A 14,981-nucleotide genomic window follows, 5' to 3' on the forward strand; every position below is an offset into this window, starting at 1 on the left:
TCACTAAAGCTTAGTTGGCGTACGTTACCGAGAAATACTCGGTGTATTTGTTTGCAATACCTCTGCCCACCCCCTGGGTCCGTCCACTCTGGCAATGGGGTCTGTGCAAGGCTTATCGCCGCGGAGCCCGACTCTGGGCCAGAACTGCAGTACTGCACGTTAACGGGCATCACTAACAAGGAATGAGCGGTGCCGGCGTTCCTGGGTGGAAAGCTGTTCCAATCCGACCAACTGGCCATGTGTTGTGTTGGAACAAGCACAAAACTGATTCTAACACATTTTTTAGCTGCATGGAAAAAAAAAAGACAAAGTTGTTTTCTTGTCATTGACTGCTTCTCACACAAGTCCTTCTGCCAAGGACTTGAAACCCGACTCGTAGCCTTTTTGTAAGCAGTTCCTGTTAAGCAAGTTACAAACATAAAAGTGCAGAAAAAATAGAACAAGTAGACAGGACAGAAAAGTTGAATGAGCATTGGCTCTTCTTATTTTAATGAAGAAATATTTCAAGTTAATATCAGTGCATATTTAGAAATAGCATGTGGTATTCCCAACGTCAAATACATCAGCAAATTACAGTTTCAAAACTTTATAAATTAATGGCGAGGGAAAAAAAATAATTAAGATTAACATAAAGAATAAGGTTCAAAATAAACATCCTGTTTGTTTGTAGCACTGCGTCAATTATATTCCTGGTACTTAGACAGCAAGAGAGATCCAGTATTTCGTGGTAATTAGGCTCTCCAAAATAGCAGTTATTCTTCTACAAATGAATTAAGCAGTTTGCATTTATTTTTGATGTATAATTAAATGTTATTCTTAGCTGTTACAAAGAAATTTAGTCATGTCAGAGTAAAATTTCATTCCATGATTGAAAAATCACGCTAACTGAGGAACGCTGCCTTCTGGCTATACCCACTGGAAGCAGTCAGCTGAGAATAGGAAGAACTACGTGTGAGCACATTTGGCTGTTACATAAAACAGTTGGGGTTTTTTTCTGGTTTCACAGCCTCATAACAATACTGTTTTTCAACATTGTTCCCAGTCATTGTTTTTAAAATGGTTCATCAACATATCCTGAATCAATCACCGATATAAATAACTCCAGTGACAAAATCCATTATGGAAGGACACAGAACTGCAAACTGAACGCTGTACCGAACGATTTTAAGGTGGAACTGTAATTACTCTATAAAATACTGTAAAAAAAAAAACCAAAAACCTACACAGTGAAAGCAGTATCTTTAATTAACTGGCAATGGTGGAATCTGAAAAACTGAGTTATAGTTTTAAGAGACATTTAACTCACAATGGACTCTAATGCAAGATGAATTGTACTGAAGCTAAAGAGATGCACATTTAAAGCTTGCAAGTGTGATACAAAAATATTCTCTAATTCTTTCATTTTGATACAGGGAATCTAATTCCCTAATGGAAGAAGATAAAGTACATCCTCTCTCCTACCCCATCGCTGTGCATATAGACTATTCCCTTGACATCAGGAAATGGTGTTTCCCCAACGAAAATACCAGCCACGGGAATCGCAGACTTTCTGGTAGAAAGGGTTTGCTGATTTTGCTTTTTGAAGTGTGTTTTCGAGCAGGTGAAATACTGACAGGATATGCATTTCTTTCACTACGCATCTATTGTGCAAATCGTACACATCAACCCTGTGACTTCAATCCAAGTGCAGTCTCCATCGCCTAGAACGATTCGAGAATCTAGTGTGATATTACAGCACGGAGATGAGTGCCAGATTACGAAACATCAGACTAAATCAGATTAGTAGGAAAAGGCACATGCTTCGGATTTAGCAGGAACATCTGAAGGTTCCTCGTTACCATACCCTTACGCTCCCAAACGACAGTTTGCTTCCAGAAGTTCCAGAGCTAACAGGAAACTTCTGAGCATTCACCGCTGCTTATGGCACGTACACACGAAAGGTCTGTGAGCTCAGCTGAAACTCTTGAGGCGCTAGGGATAACGCAGACACAAGGTAGGCTACAGTCTGGTTAGGCCAGAAACAAAAACTTAACATTTCATCATTATACTGCATACGTTCCTTTTATGCACAGCTACAGGGTGCGCAAAATAAGCTGGTGGCTCAGTAAAATTTAATGTTTTGCATATGTAAAATAACCAGCTAATACTGCAATATAATCAAAAATCATGCACTAGATAAACAGAGCTTCTTCCCCATGAACAGTAGTTCTCAGGAACATTTTATTCTGCTTCAGGTAATGTCTCATGATTTGGAGCTTGCGTAGTCCCTTTTAAAGAACACGGGATTTAGCTAAAACTGAAAAGCAAAATTAAACAAAAAAAAAAGAAAAAAGTTTTGATTTTAGTTGCGAGACAGCTGGGAATGGTGCATTGCAGCAGCTCAGTTGCATCTAAGAGTAAAGAAAATTCAACATGAATATCAGAAGAATAAATATATACCCTAAATTAATCTCTGTAAATACATTCACCGGTCCACTTAAGACACCCTTATGCATAACTCGTACTTCATCGAATCTGCATTTAGAGATGGATATTAGTTCATGGGGAAAGCAATTTATCATATGACTTGGTTTATCTGTCATTATTCCAGCAAAAATCAGTAGCAAATTTGAAAATCTACATTTATTTTCCCCAGACCAACCACACAGAGGCTTAAGTCACAAATTCTATTATTTCCGATGTTCGATCAATAAGGCTTTATTTACACTTTTTTACTATAAAGTCAGGAAAAAGTTTGGTGCAATGTGCTAGAAAAGACTGCACATTTCACTGATTGGAGACTAACATCTGCTTATGGTTTAATGCTAACCCACAGGCAGCCAATTAAAGTCCCATATATCCATGTTTTTACATAAAGTTTCCTTCCAGATTCTGTCAGAAGCATACTAGCAGTCAGGCCACCTAAAAACAGCAAAGATGGCAAAGTTTTCTTGAGGCTTAGTTTGGAATGAACACTTTTTCCAGGGAACTTATTTCTTCTTTTAGAATCCTTTGCATCATAAAACTCTATTAGTAACCTAAAAGCAGACAAAAGGAGATAGTCAAAGTGATGCATTAGTGTAAGAAGCTTTAAGCAACTTACTTTCATCCAATAACTGCTTCTAATCACATGTTATTTAACAAATGATTTAACAATATGTAGCAGCTTATCTGTAACAAGTTTAAGCAATCGGTATGCCTTAAGAATATGAAGCATTCAAAGTAACGTTGCACATCTGGGTACTCAGCCTGAACCCTTGGGAGCAACAAAAGCAGGTGTTCCAGGTTTTCCAACACTGAATATACAAGTTGGAAAGAACCCTCATCATTCAGCCTTTAGCAAATAAGCCCAGAGTACTGGGAAATATCATAGGACAAAATACACACAGTTATTGAACACTGAAGGCAGGGTGGTATTATCTTCATGAAATAACATGCAAGAGTAAAATGCTACACTATAGGTTTAGTAGTATTTTTTTTTTCTCCTAGTTTTGAAAACCAGTAATAAATGGATTCAAAAATTCTGACGTTTTGTTTCAAGCATCTCTAAATTTTCCCTACGGACTGCTTTTGTCCCAGGAAAGACGTTCCAGTTGACAGGAGTCTACAATGAGACACAGATGATCAGGGTTCAGTTTTGCTGGTCTTCACCAGAAGACTACTTGTGGGCCACTGGACAGTCTTTTATTTTACTTGTCTATAAAATGAAATTCAGACTTTCTTCCCTCTCAAAAGTGAAGACAGGAAAAATAACTTAGCAATCCTGAACTTCCGCGACACTTTAGAAATGGTGCCATGTTTACAGACAGGCGTGTTAACTTGTACATGGATTCAAAGATCACAGGACAAATTAATCAATTTTTTACTTCCATGGAGCGTAAGACTGGCAGAACAACTTTAAAGCAGGACATATCTGAAGAACCAGGGAAATTTTAACTCATAGAAACGTATTCAGGGATTTAGAAGGTAAAGAGAATTAGCTCCCTTAAGTTGGACTTCAGATGTGGCAAATTAAACCACCATCTCTCAAACAATACTTAAATCTCACATTTAGGCACAAGGTCCCCCAGGATCTGTTGTACATGTTTGCTAGGCACCTTATCTGGAGATGCCGTAGGGAGCCAGGCACTTTATTTCTGCCATGATTCAAAGATGGACAGATAAAACTTCTTCACCTTATTTCCCCAGTGAAGGTAGGGAACTCAGGGTTACTTGTGTTACTATCCAGTCGCTGTCTGATGCAAGATGCATAAACAATTTTGGTAGAAGAGATTAGATCAAGACCTGTCCTTTTCTAACTCTAATTACAAGGCTATAATCAAACTCCTTTTGCTTGCTTGTCTACCTCGGGCATCTTACTGAGTTATGCACAGCCGTGGAATGTTTCAAGAAGACAAATGCAGAGTATTCAGATGAATATGAGTCTTGCCTGAAACATGGATCCACAGCCCTTCAGTCTAAGGAAGGTCTAAAATGCAGGAATCTCAATCTCCTGAACAAAGCTTTAACCACAAAGGTATTATACCAAATATGCACAGGAGTACCAACACCACCTCTATTCAGAGAGCCCTACTGAAATCATGACTACATCTGCTAATATAAAAGAAGGATGACAGTTTATTTAAAGAGGAAGTACTACATATTGCTACTCACTTATCCTTTATTTCAAAACGTTCATGAAGCCACCTTCTCATATACATCTGCTCTTCCGGAATGTCCTTCAGTTCAATTCGATCAATGAAAATATGAACTCTTGGGCATTCCTTGCAAAGAAACTCTAAAAAGAGAGCAAAAGAACAGGACTGAGTTATAGAAACACTGTAGGGCATTTATTTGTCTAAAATATGCTGCAAACCTGACCTCATAGCTGTAAGTGCCTTGGAAGCATAACTTCAATTTTCAAAAGCCTCTCTTCTTTATGTTCAGATCCTGAGCGCCTCACTGAACTCAGAAGCCATCTGGCCTACATGTTTTTGAAAAAGTGGCCCATTATCAAATGCAGCGTGGAAACATTGTCCTAAAATGCACCCTGCTAACTGTAAAATGCTGTGCTTGAAAAATGTTACACTTCTACGTCAGCAGCAATCTACTCGTTCTGTAGTGTGGGATGCAATAACTTCAATGTCATCTAATCATCCAGCCTGCAATTTTGAATTAAGTTAGTAATACTCTTTGCTTGTCCTTTTAAAAATCTGTATCTTGTTTGCTCCTGGATGACAAAATCTGAATTATAGTGATTTCCCAAAGAATCTCCAGGAGGAAGTGGGCTTCAGCTTAAGTAATAACCTATAATTAAAAAGTGCAATAGGGTAAAAGACTCAGAACAAAATACTGCTTTCCATTTTGCATCCCTTCATTTTTCTTCTGTCATACAGCATTACAAAGCTCAAGACAGCCCTATTGCAATTCCCCCTCCCCCATTTCCTCAATTTGCTCCTAGAAAAATTTAGCAAGCAAGCATTAAGCCAGTTGCAAACAAAACTCCATTAGTCAAATAGCCTTGTGGGATTTCTTACAACTAACAAGTGGTAAAAATACTGTGTATGGGATGAAAAACACACCTGTATTTGTGTATTAGTGATCATTTGCATTTATCAGTACCAAGGGGTATTGTGGTAACCATAGCATCCCTGTACAAAGAGGTGCATGATGTGAGGATGGAAGTCCTTGGGAATCTGGACAATCTTTATATTTTGAGAAGGGACCAGAAGTGTCTTCCTACAATACAGATGGGCAACAAATTTAACACAGACTGGGTGGTCCTTTTAGGTTGTTGACATTTTTTGGACAGCAGTGCAGATGTACAGGAGACTTTGACCCATAACTGTTAGGGGTATCTCGAGGAATGACTGTGCAAAATAATTGTCACTGCATGTACATCTTTATTATTGTCTGCCAAGCAGATATCCCCCTATTTGTTTTTCTTCTTTACAGGATTATTTATTTTTAAGGACTTTGCTGTTAAAGCAATCCTTATCATACACTAGAAATTGCCTTAAAGAATTTTAAAAGCCTGTTCACGCAAATGCGTTTGCGTGCTTGTAGAGGGGGAGGGAAGGAGAAGAGATAAAGACATCAGTAAAGCCTTACAGCATTTTGATGCAGAAGTTTGTACGGTGCTGTGTACAGTTTTGTCTACTCCTCAGGCAGATTGCACCCTTCACTGAACCACACCGTAGTGTAAAGGGAGCAATATGTCCCACACATCACCAACGGGAGAAATGGCTGAGGGCTCTAACCACAAACAAGTCCACCTCTTAGCTGTGGAGCAGCAAGCACAACCTTTGCTAAAAGCTTTCTGGTAAAACCATCTCCTCGCTACGGCTATTAGATGGTAGGCAAGTTGGAGTCCAGAATGATGGTAGGTATGGACGCTGTCTTCCGGTTGATGTGCAATGCTTTCACTAACCACAAAGATATCAGTGTTCGTGTATCTGAAAGCGGGTTTTTCCTCTTGCCCTTAATGGGAAGAAAGGATTTTCCTGGTCTGTTTCTCTGAAGATACTATCCAGGCCACTCTATGAAGGTCATTCACTATACGAGCACCTAAAAGCATACTATGAATATTTTAAGATGACAGACGTATTATCCATATCTTAAATGCTTATAATGTTCACTGATGTACAAATCCTCTTTTTGAGTGGCATTACCTATTAAGGGGAGCATTCTAAAAATATGCAAAACTGTATCTAGAAAACAAATGCCTGGAAACCAGATGATACGGTCTTTTTTGTACTAGACTCCTACAAAAAGCATCTATGTTATGCATATCCAGCTAGGGCTGAAGATTTAGCTTTAAAAGGTATTTGAAACGTTCTGTGCATTGTACAGGGTATGTTTCTTTTGTTTCATAGCACATAGGTTATTCTGTGTAAACCTCTCTTTCCTGACGTTATTTATCATCTCAGTTATAAATTATTAAGGAAAATCATAAATCAAGCAAGTTAGATGAGATAGCATTATTAATAGTTAAAAGGTATTTTTAAAACTAATGTTATGCTGTTTAAAAAAGACATTGATATTTGGTCATTTAAAGACAGCAACAGAGTACATTATCAATCATAAGCTCTAGTTAACAAAACAGGAATAAAGCATAAGTATTTCAAAAGAAACACCTTCCCCCACCAAAGCTAAAATATAGCAACTCTACAAATCTGCTTAAAAAGCAAAAAACCCTCCACAAATATCTAAGTGGTGCTGCTGGCTTTCTACCTTATGCCCAAGTTCCAATGCAAGTTGAGTCTTACTACTTCCCACACTGGTTGTCTTCAACCAGTCAAAACTGAGTCTCCATATGTGAAGATCCTACAACTTCTGTCTTAATTTCCCACCTTTGTAAATCTCAATGCTCTTCCCCACAGCCCTGCTCTCCCTTGCAGTTTGGGACTCAGTAGAGCCTTGCCGAAGACTGTGTGATCTGCAATTGCAGGTGCTCCCCTACATAGGACCATGATTTCCACCCATCGATCCAAGGCCATTTTATCCATAGCCTGGGCATCCAGGACATCTGCAGGTGACACTAATGTCTGCAATCAAGCTAGTCAGGGAATGTGACTAGTTTTTAATTATCCAATTCATGTCAGGGCTTAATGTGACTAATCCTTCTTCTTTTTTTTTTTTTTTTGATGCGCAATGTCAATGCAATCACATAAGAACACCAGTGGGTAAGAACAAAACATTGAGAGGTTGTTTTTGAGAAGAAACAGCTGGATTTTATCGCAACAACCTCTAAAGGTTTGTGGTGGTCCTATGACCCCTAATTTCACATTAGCTTAAGTCCCAAAAGACTTGTGTAATTAAGCTAAGAAACAAAATCTTATTGAAGCAATTTATTATGTGCAAATTACATCCAACTTCAGGGACACTAGCCCTTAAGGCCAACATCTGACTGGCTTTTCAGATCCCTAAACTTGCCAGAGTTTGTTATAATTAACAGCAGGAACAAGCAAGCCTGAACTTTCCTTCAAAAGACAAAACACAAGTGCAAATCATGCATTGGAATCAAACATTATATTGGGGACAGCATTAGTCAATCAAGAACCGAGTACCATTTGGGTTAAATGAACACTAACAACTTGTGTGGGAGCCAAGAGGACTGACTTTTGTGTGGGAGATAATTTCCTAATAAAACTTTCTATCCGAGTAAATAACAGATACAAGTGCAGAATGTTTATAATGCTTCTAGTGACCAACCATGGCAGAAGGAAGGAATTGAAAAGAATAAGGTGGATCGAGCATTTTTGTTCTTAAACTGTGGCACTGTAGCCCTCCTTCTGTGGGACAGGATTCACACTGACACAGGACTGAAGGATTCAGTGCAGAACTACGACTAATGAAGAGGCTGCAACAGCCTTCAGGAAAGCAATCGGACCCACAGAGTTTTTAATGGCAAACAAATGTTTTGGGAGGGTGTTTTGCTTGCTGGGGCTTCCACAAAATTCTACCAGTTTTCAACCTCTTGCCTTCAAAACCCCATTAATTCCCTTTTGAATTACCAGCATTATCAGGGAAAGTGAGGGAAGGAGAGAAGCTCCAAAGCATAGACATACCCGTAACTGAGAAGGGCCACACAAATAGCCTCAGACCACCTTCCCCTTAATGCTACCATACAAGTTCATTCCACCACTCCACATTATTTGCCTTGCCCCTTAAGAAAGTTGTGACAGTGGCATTAGGCTTAAACAGATATTCCAGTTTTCAATTACTAATGAAGCCTATTTTTATATGCACTTTAAATACAACGGCAATAAAGTAGCTCAGATTTCAACTTCCTACATCAGCTCTTTTACGGGAACGTAATTATTGTCAAAGTCCTTCAAAATTAAGAAAGGACAAACTGAAGCCTGACATAGTCGTGTCCACCTAGAACACCCCCAATTCTCTCCTGTTTTAACAGATTTCAATAATGTTTGTGATAAACAAAGTGGTATCACAGTAAAATGAAATCTGAAAAAGGTGTATTTATTCTAAGTAGCTAGTATTTCAAAAGTGTGAGAATACATCTCTTCAGTAACAGAACATTGTATGGCGTGGTGTATACAGTTTTACAGGCAAAACCATGATCGCAAAGACATTCCTCTCTCAATTGTAGATGCTTTCTCCACTTTTAAAATTTTCAGTAGTCTGGACTTAAGCATTCAGTTACCAAAGCAGTTCTATCTCCTCCTCTCAAAGGAAGAAATCCCATCTCTCCACTTTCATATACTTCATACACCAAATTAACAGTCCATCGGCAAAACAAACACAAATTTAAGTGTTGTGTTGTTTCTCTGCTTCACGCTTTCCATCATCTCAAGCTGAGCTGACAGGAAACTATTTCACAGCTTGCTCTAACAAAATAAAGCAGTGGTACGGCAAAGCGGCACTAGACGGGAAAGCAAACATCCAGGGCACAGCGAAGGTTGTTTAGATGGGTTCACCTGGGGAGTGGTGAAGGAGTGGGCAGCACCAGCACCTGCTGGTACAGGGAAGCATGGCGTGGATGTTCTGCAGGCTACACTGAAGTTTGCAGCCAGAAGACAAGCCTGGGACCTGAGGAATAGCAGTCTCCGAAATACTGCCAATCCCCTGTGCAAGGACTGAGACGCACACAGAGATCAGAGCCTCCACACGTGCACGAGGGGCACAGCACAGGGAGTAAACACCTTAGGAGCTGGGGGACCTTTTGAGACCAGAGAAATGGGATGCACCTGAATCATTATTAAGCCAGGGTGCTAGCCATGAAAACTGAAAAAGTTAGAGAGCATTTCAACTGGCAGGCAGGGAAAGCCGAAGGTCAGGAAAAGCAACCTGTTCAGATGCACTTAACACGAGGTGGATGTAGCTAAAATTCAATGTGAGGGCAAAACTCAGAAGTGCCTCTGCACAAAAATGAGAAGACTAAACACGAAGACAGGAGAACAAGATTTACTGGCATCAAGAGATTACCCCTGTAAGGCAGGTATCCTGGTGATCCCAAAGGAGCATGCAACTTCCCAGGCTACCAGATTTATAGGAATGACAGAATTAGGAGGTACAGGTGAGGGAACAGGAGTGTGTGTGAAGGACTACACAAAGTGTAATAGCGTTATATAATGAGACAGAAGCACAATGAAATCCTTGTGAATGGAAGTCCCAGACTCTAATAAAATATATATTAGATAGATATATTAATTAGATAGATATATTCCGTTTGATAACAGTGACCAGACACTATGAAGCCAGACTGAGAGCTGTAAATCCAGAACTGATAGCAGGAGTGTGAGATTCCAGCCACCTTTCTTGAACTGCATCGATGCTCCATCAGGATGAGGTATAGAGTGTGATAAAAACCAACCAAACCAACCCACCAACAACACCGGAGGAAAAAAAACAAACAAAAGAGATTGTTTCCTGGAACAACTAGTAGGGAAACTCACAAGAAAAAATGCCATTCCTCATGTGGCCTTGAATGGTGCACAGTTAGTGAGAAGTGCTCTGCAACCACAATACAATTAATTTCACAATTGCAGAAAAAGAGTCTTAATGCATCCAGCACAGAAACACAGAATTAAAGGAACTATGTAATGAGAGGGAGAAAAAAAAAAAAAAAAAGGCAGAGTGTCAAAACCCCCTAAAAGAAACAGTCCAAAAGGAGGCAGCCTACAGGCTATTAGAAAAAAACCCTCAAAATACCAAACCCCAGAAAAACTTGTATTGGAAAACCACATAAAAGATGTTTAACACTGCAAAAGAAAAAGTCTGGGTGGGTCTGAAACCCACCTGTATGGCTTAATGGGAAAATTAAGGGGGCTACCATTATATTCCTACCTTCTCTTTGCAGAATGGAAAATTTGTCCAAATAAGGAAAAGTCACAAAACCGCTTATGCCAAATGTAAACATAAAATTAAGAGGACTAAAAAGGAACTTGAAAAATGCAAAGGATGCTCTAACAATTTTAACTTTTTTGAATATATTAAAAGCATTAAACCAGCTAAGGCATTGGTGGGACTGTTGGATGACAAAGGTGTGAAGAGCAGCGCTCATGGTAAAGTATAAGCCCATGCAAGAGAAGCTAAAATATTTGTTTGCATTATTCTTTCTGGCTGAAAATGTTTGATTCCTACACCCATTGCATTCTTTGTACCAGATTGCTCAAAGGAACTAGATCAATAAGTAAACAGACAGAAAGTATTAGACTAAATAAACAAGTTGGATGTCAGGAAGTCACCAAAACCAGACAGCATTCATCCAAAAGCTCTCAAATGTGGAATTCAAAAACAAAAATGTGTAACCTATCATCACAACCAGCCTTTGTGCCAGAAAAATGGGGAGTTTCCCTTCTACAAATGAGGGCTTTAGAGATGATGCTGGGAAATACAAACCAAAGAGTCTTACATCGCCGGGTAAGATAGCAGGGTCTATAATAAGATCACTAAGCACAGAGATAATCACAATCTGTTGGAAAAGAGTTGGCATGGATTCTGTAAAGGGAAATCCTGTCTCACCAGTTTGCTGGATTTCTACAACAGTGTCAAGGAGCAGGCGGATAAAGGGGATTCAATGGACACAATATATTTGAATTTTCATAAAGCCTTTGACAGGGTTCCACACTGAAGGCTATTAAAGAAATTAAGCTGCCATGGGATTAGAGGAAATGATGTTTTATAGACCGAAAGCTGCTTAAAGGAGAGGAAGCAAATGGAAGGACTTAATGGTCACTTTTCAGGATGGAAAAGACCCAGTCATTGGGGTCCTCCAGGGATCAACACTAGGACCGGTTTTATTCTGTGTCATGGCCGATGAGCTGAAGAAGGGAGCAAACAGTGAGCCCTCCAGTATTTCACATCTTTTTCAGAAGATCCTAAGCTCTTTTGGGTTCTAAAATGGCGGCTGAACTCCAAAAGGACCTCAAAGCTGAGCAAACAGAGTGAAAATGTGGCAACTGAGCTTCAGCGTAAACAAACATAGGGAAAAATAACTTAAAGCCCAATTAGATGATGCTTAACTTGGAATTGGTGGTTACAATTTGGGAGTCACTGACCCTTCTCTCAAACCGTCCTCTCAATTATGCAGCAGCAGCCCCAATTTCCCGCAAATACTGGGCAGCATCATCAGGAAGGACATTGAGAACAGGGCAAAGTAAGTCACTTTGCAGGTATAAAAAAAGATTGTGAATCCACATTTTAAATACCGTGTGCAGTTCTGGTCTCTGTCTCAAGGAGGATGTAGTGGACTCAGAGAAGGCCATAGAAAAGGCCAATGAAAACATTTAAGGAGAAAAAGCACCTGCATTACAAACAAGGAAAGAGTAAAAGGGACAAATGTTCAGTTTTAAGAAGGGAAGCAGAGGGAAGGGTATGACAGCTTAAAAAAAATAAAATCCTGAAGATGGCAGGTAAGAACTATAGCTCAACAAATCCTGCAAATTCAAGGGTAAATAATCACATATCTGTATGTTCCTAAAGATGCCCAGATGTAAAGAATCTTTCAAAATTATTACCAGAAAAAGGTACATAGTTTTCTATACTGGTATTCGCACTGGAGAGCAGCATAGTGTCATTGTAAGTGGCCTTGCTAAAACAAGATGGTATTTGATGAAGACCCATCGTACTTGCACATTGTATGTAGTTCACTGAAACAACCTTCAAGTGGCTTTAATCTGTTATTCTAACAGATGCATTCTGGCCTTTGTACTGCTCTATAACAATTTGTGAGTATTGTACGTTGGCCAAGTTAGCGGGAGGTTTCCTACAAAAGCGTAACAGTTTTGATCAATAGGCTGCCAGCAACAGAACCTGGGTCAGGTTAGGTCTGTGGATTACATCTAAAGGGTCTCCCACTGCTTGTAACTGAAAAGGAGCAAACTTCGGAAATACCTGTGTCTTTGTTGGATCATTTTTAAAGTTTCAGAAGTGGGAAAAAAAAGTTGAACTATGCAATTAAAAAAAAAAGGCAAGAAAAGATATAAGGACTGGACCAGTTCAAAACAATGCGCTCTCTAGCAAATAAACAGGATCTGTTAGGAACTGTGCCAGTACTGCTAGTATTGATGTTTTTGCCTTTCCTTCAGACAGTCTGTTTTGATAAACAGAGAACAGTACCACAAACAGAGTAGAAGAAAAGGACTCCCATGCACAAAACACCCAAAAATAAATATGGGCTCTCAAAGCAGCAACATATTTATAGCCAAACCTGACAGTGTTAAGAAATTAAAGTTGTTTTTGTTATGCTCAGGGTTTAGAGACACTTTTGCATAAAGATGCAAAAGCTGTTGTACATAAATCCTGCCTGGGGAGCTGAACGCTTCCCCTCCCATGCGCATGAGGCCCAGGGTAATTTTATGAATCTCCAGTGTAAATACTTTCAAAATACTCTCTGTGTAGCAGAGGTTTTCTGATGACTGCGTGCTTTCTGATCACAGATTCCCAAAGGGATACTTACCTTCAGTAACAGCTGGTTGAGAATAACTGAGATACAAAAGGTCCTAGTTTACAATCAGAGGAACACACACTCTGGGCTTGAAGGGATGCTGAAGGGGGTTATTAACCACAATGAGGTGGTGTTATTAACATACAGATGCAGTGCCCACAGGTGTTTTTGACTTGGGAAAAGGAAGAATCATTTACGCTTGCCTTATTCGTACACTCCTTCTTAGGCATCCAAATTTGGTTGTTAGTGGAGACAAGAAAATGGGATACAGGGATTCCAAAATACAGTCATCTTTATGTCCTTGTTTTGAGATAGGTAAAGAAGCAGAGATGCTACTCATGCTCACACTGACCTTCATTTTCTCCGATTTTTGGAGTCCTATGAAGAACTACAGCAAGGTCTGCATGCATTCCCATAAACTGATGCTTCTCTTCAGTGAAATGTTGTTATTTTCAAGCAGAAGTACAACGTTTAATTGTTAGAGTACAAAAATACTTTGCATTTACCCAGACCATCGTTATCTGCAGAATATTGATGCATATGTCCACATCTGTGTTCAAAATGCCATTTCAAATAAGTCATCCACAAATAAACAGATCTGCTTTCATGTTACTCAAACTACTTTTAATAGGAAATTACAGGGTTTCTATAATGACAGACCTAGTCCTACGGAAGACAAGTGAAAATGCATTCAATTTAAACCTGAACGATAATTTACTTACTTTGTGGTACCTGGTGAAATCATGTTATTAAAAAAGTTGTATTTTAATATTTTAAACAAAATAAAACCAGGGTTTTCCTTTAAAGAAAAAAATATATGATAGAATATCACAGAACTATGTTGCTAGCTAGTGTTGTTATAAAAATTCCTGAAATATATTTCAATGGAAAATTTACATTTTGAAATATGAAAGGTAGTTAGTTAAATTTTGCTTGAACAGATGCAGAATGACAAGTTCTTGATGTGAGATTTACTATACATGTTAAAAAGCCATCCCACACTTAATGCAGATTTCACCAATGCTGATGTCCAGCCTCAGTTCTAACTTACATCCTTTCTTCGGTTGCTCTAAAATAATTGCCCTTTACTTTCCAATACTCTTTCACACAATAAAAAACATGATAGCTAGCAGAGATTTGAGACGATTATTAGTCATTTCACCACCATAAATCTTACTTTGGGCTGTTTTACATTGCTGTTACTGTTTATCAGTTTATCAATTTAGTTTTTTAATTCCTTCAACATATCTATAACCATGTGCTTGTTACCATTCTTCGGACCTTGAAAGACAACGGATGTGATCAAATTTGGGCCACAGTCCAGACAAAGACTGGTTTCTATTGCTCCAGTTTCTTTTCTATTGTCCTGTACTTCACTGTCTAACTGGGTCCCAACAAAAGTGCAAGCATTTGGAAAAGTGTAATTTCCCCTAGGGAAGTTAGGCCAGTCTGACCTCCTCAAATTATACCGATCAAAGTGATGTACGGATTTTCAGAAATGCACACATACACACACTTTCAAAGTGTTTGTTCTGGAACTGATATACAGCAGAGTCAATAATTCTCAGGAATTCCTCTGACTTCTTTAAGACAGAGTCTACATATACTTGCT

General features: G+C 39.0%; 1 protein-coding gene across 1 annotated transcript in view; it reads right to left on the minus strand.

The window, feature by feature from the left end:
* Positions 1–2,681: 2,681 nt before the first annotated feature.
* The window catches only part of AGPAT5 (1-acylglycerol-3-phosphate O-acyltransferase 5), a 65,211-nt gene continuing 52,911 nt past the window's right edge, over positions 2,682–14,981 (minus strand). Inside the window, exons 9-10 of the mRNA XM_009882150.1 lie at positions 4,633–4,756; positions 2,682–3,017 (exon numbers count right to left, since the gene is read on the minus strand). Of these exons, the coding sequence (XP_009880452.1) occupies positions 2,792–3,017; positions 4,633–4,756 (350 nt within the window). The 3' untranslated portion in view covers positions 2,682–2,791. The remainder of the gene's footprint in view (positions 3,018–4,632; positions 4,757–14,981) is intronic.

The sequence above is a fragment of the Charadrius vociferus genome, unplaced genomic scaffold, assembly GCF_000708025.1.
Source record: "Charadrius vociferus isolate BGI_N301 unplaced genomic scaffold, ASM70802v2 scaffold113, whole genome shotgun sequence".
Classification (NCBI taxonomy): Eukaryota; Metazoa; Chordata; class Aves; order Charadriiformes; family Charadriidae; genus Charadrius; species Charadrius vociferus.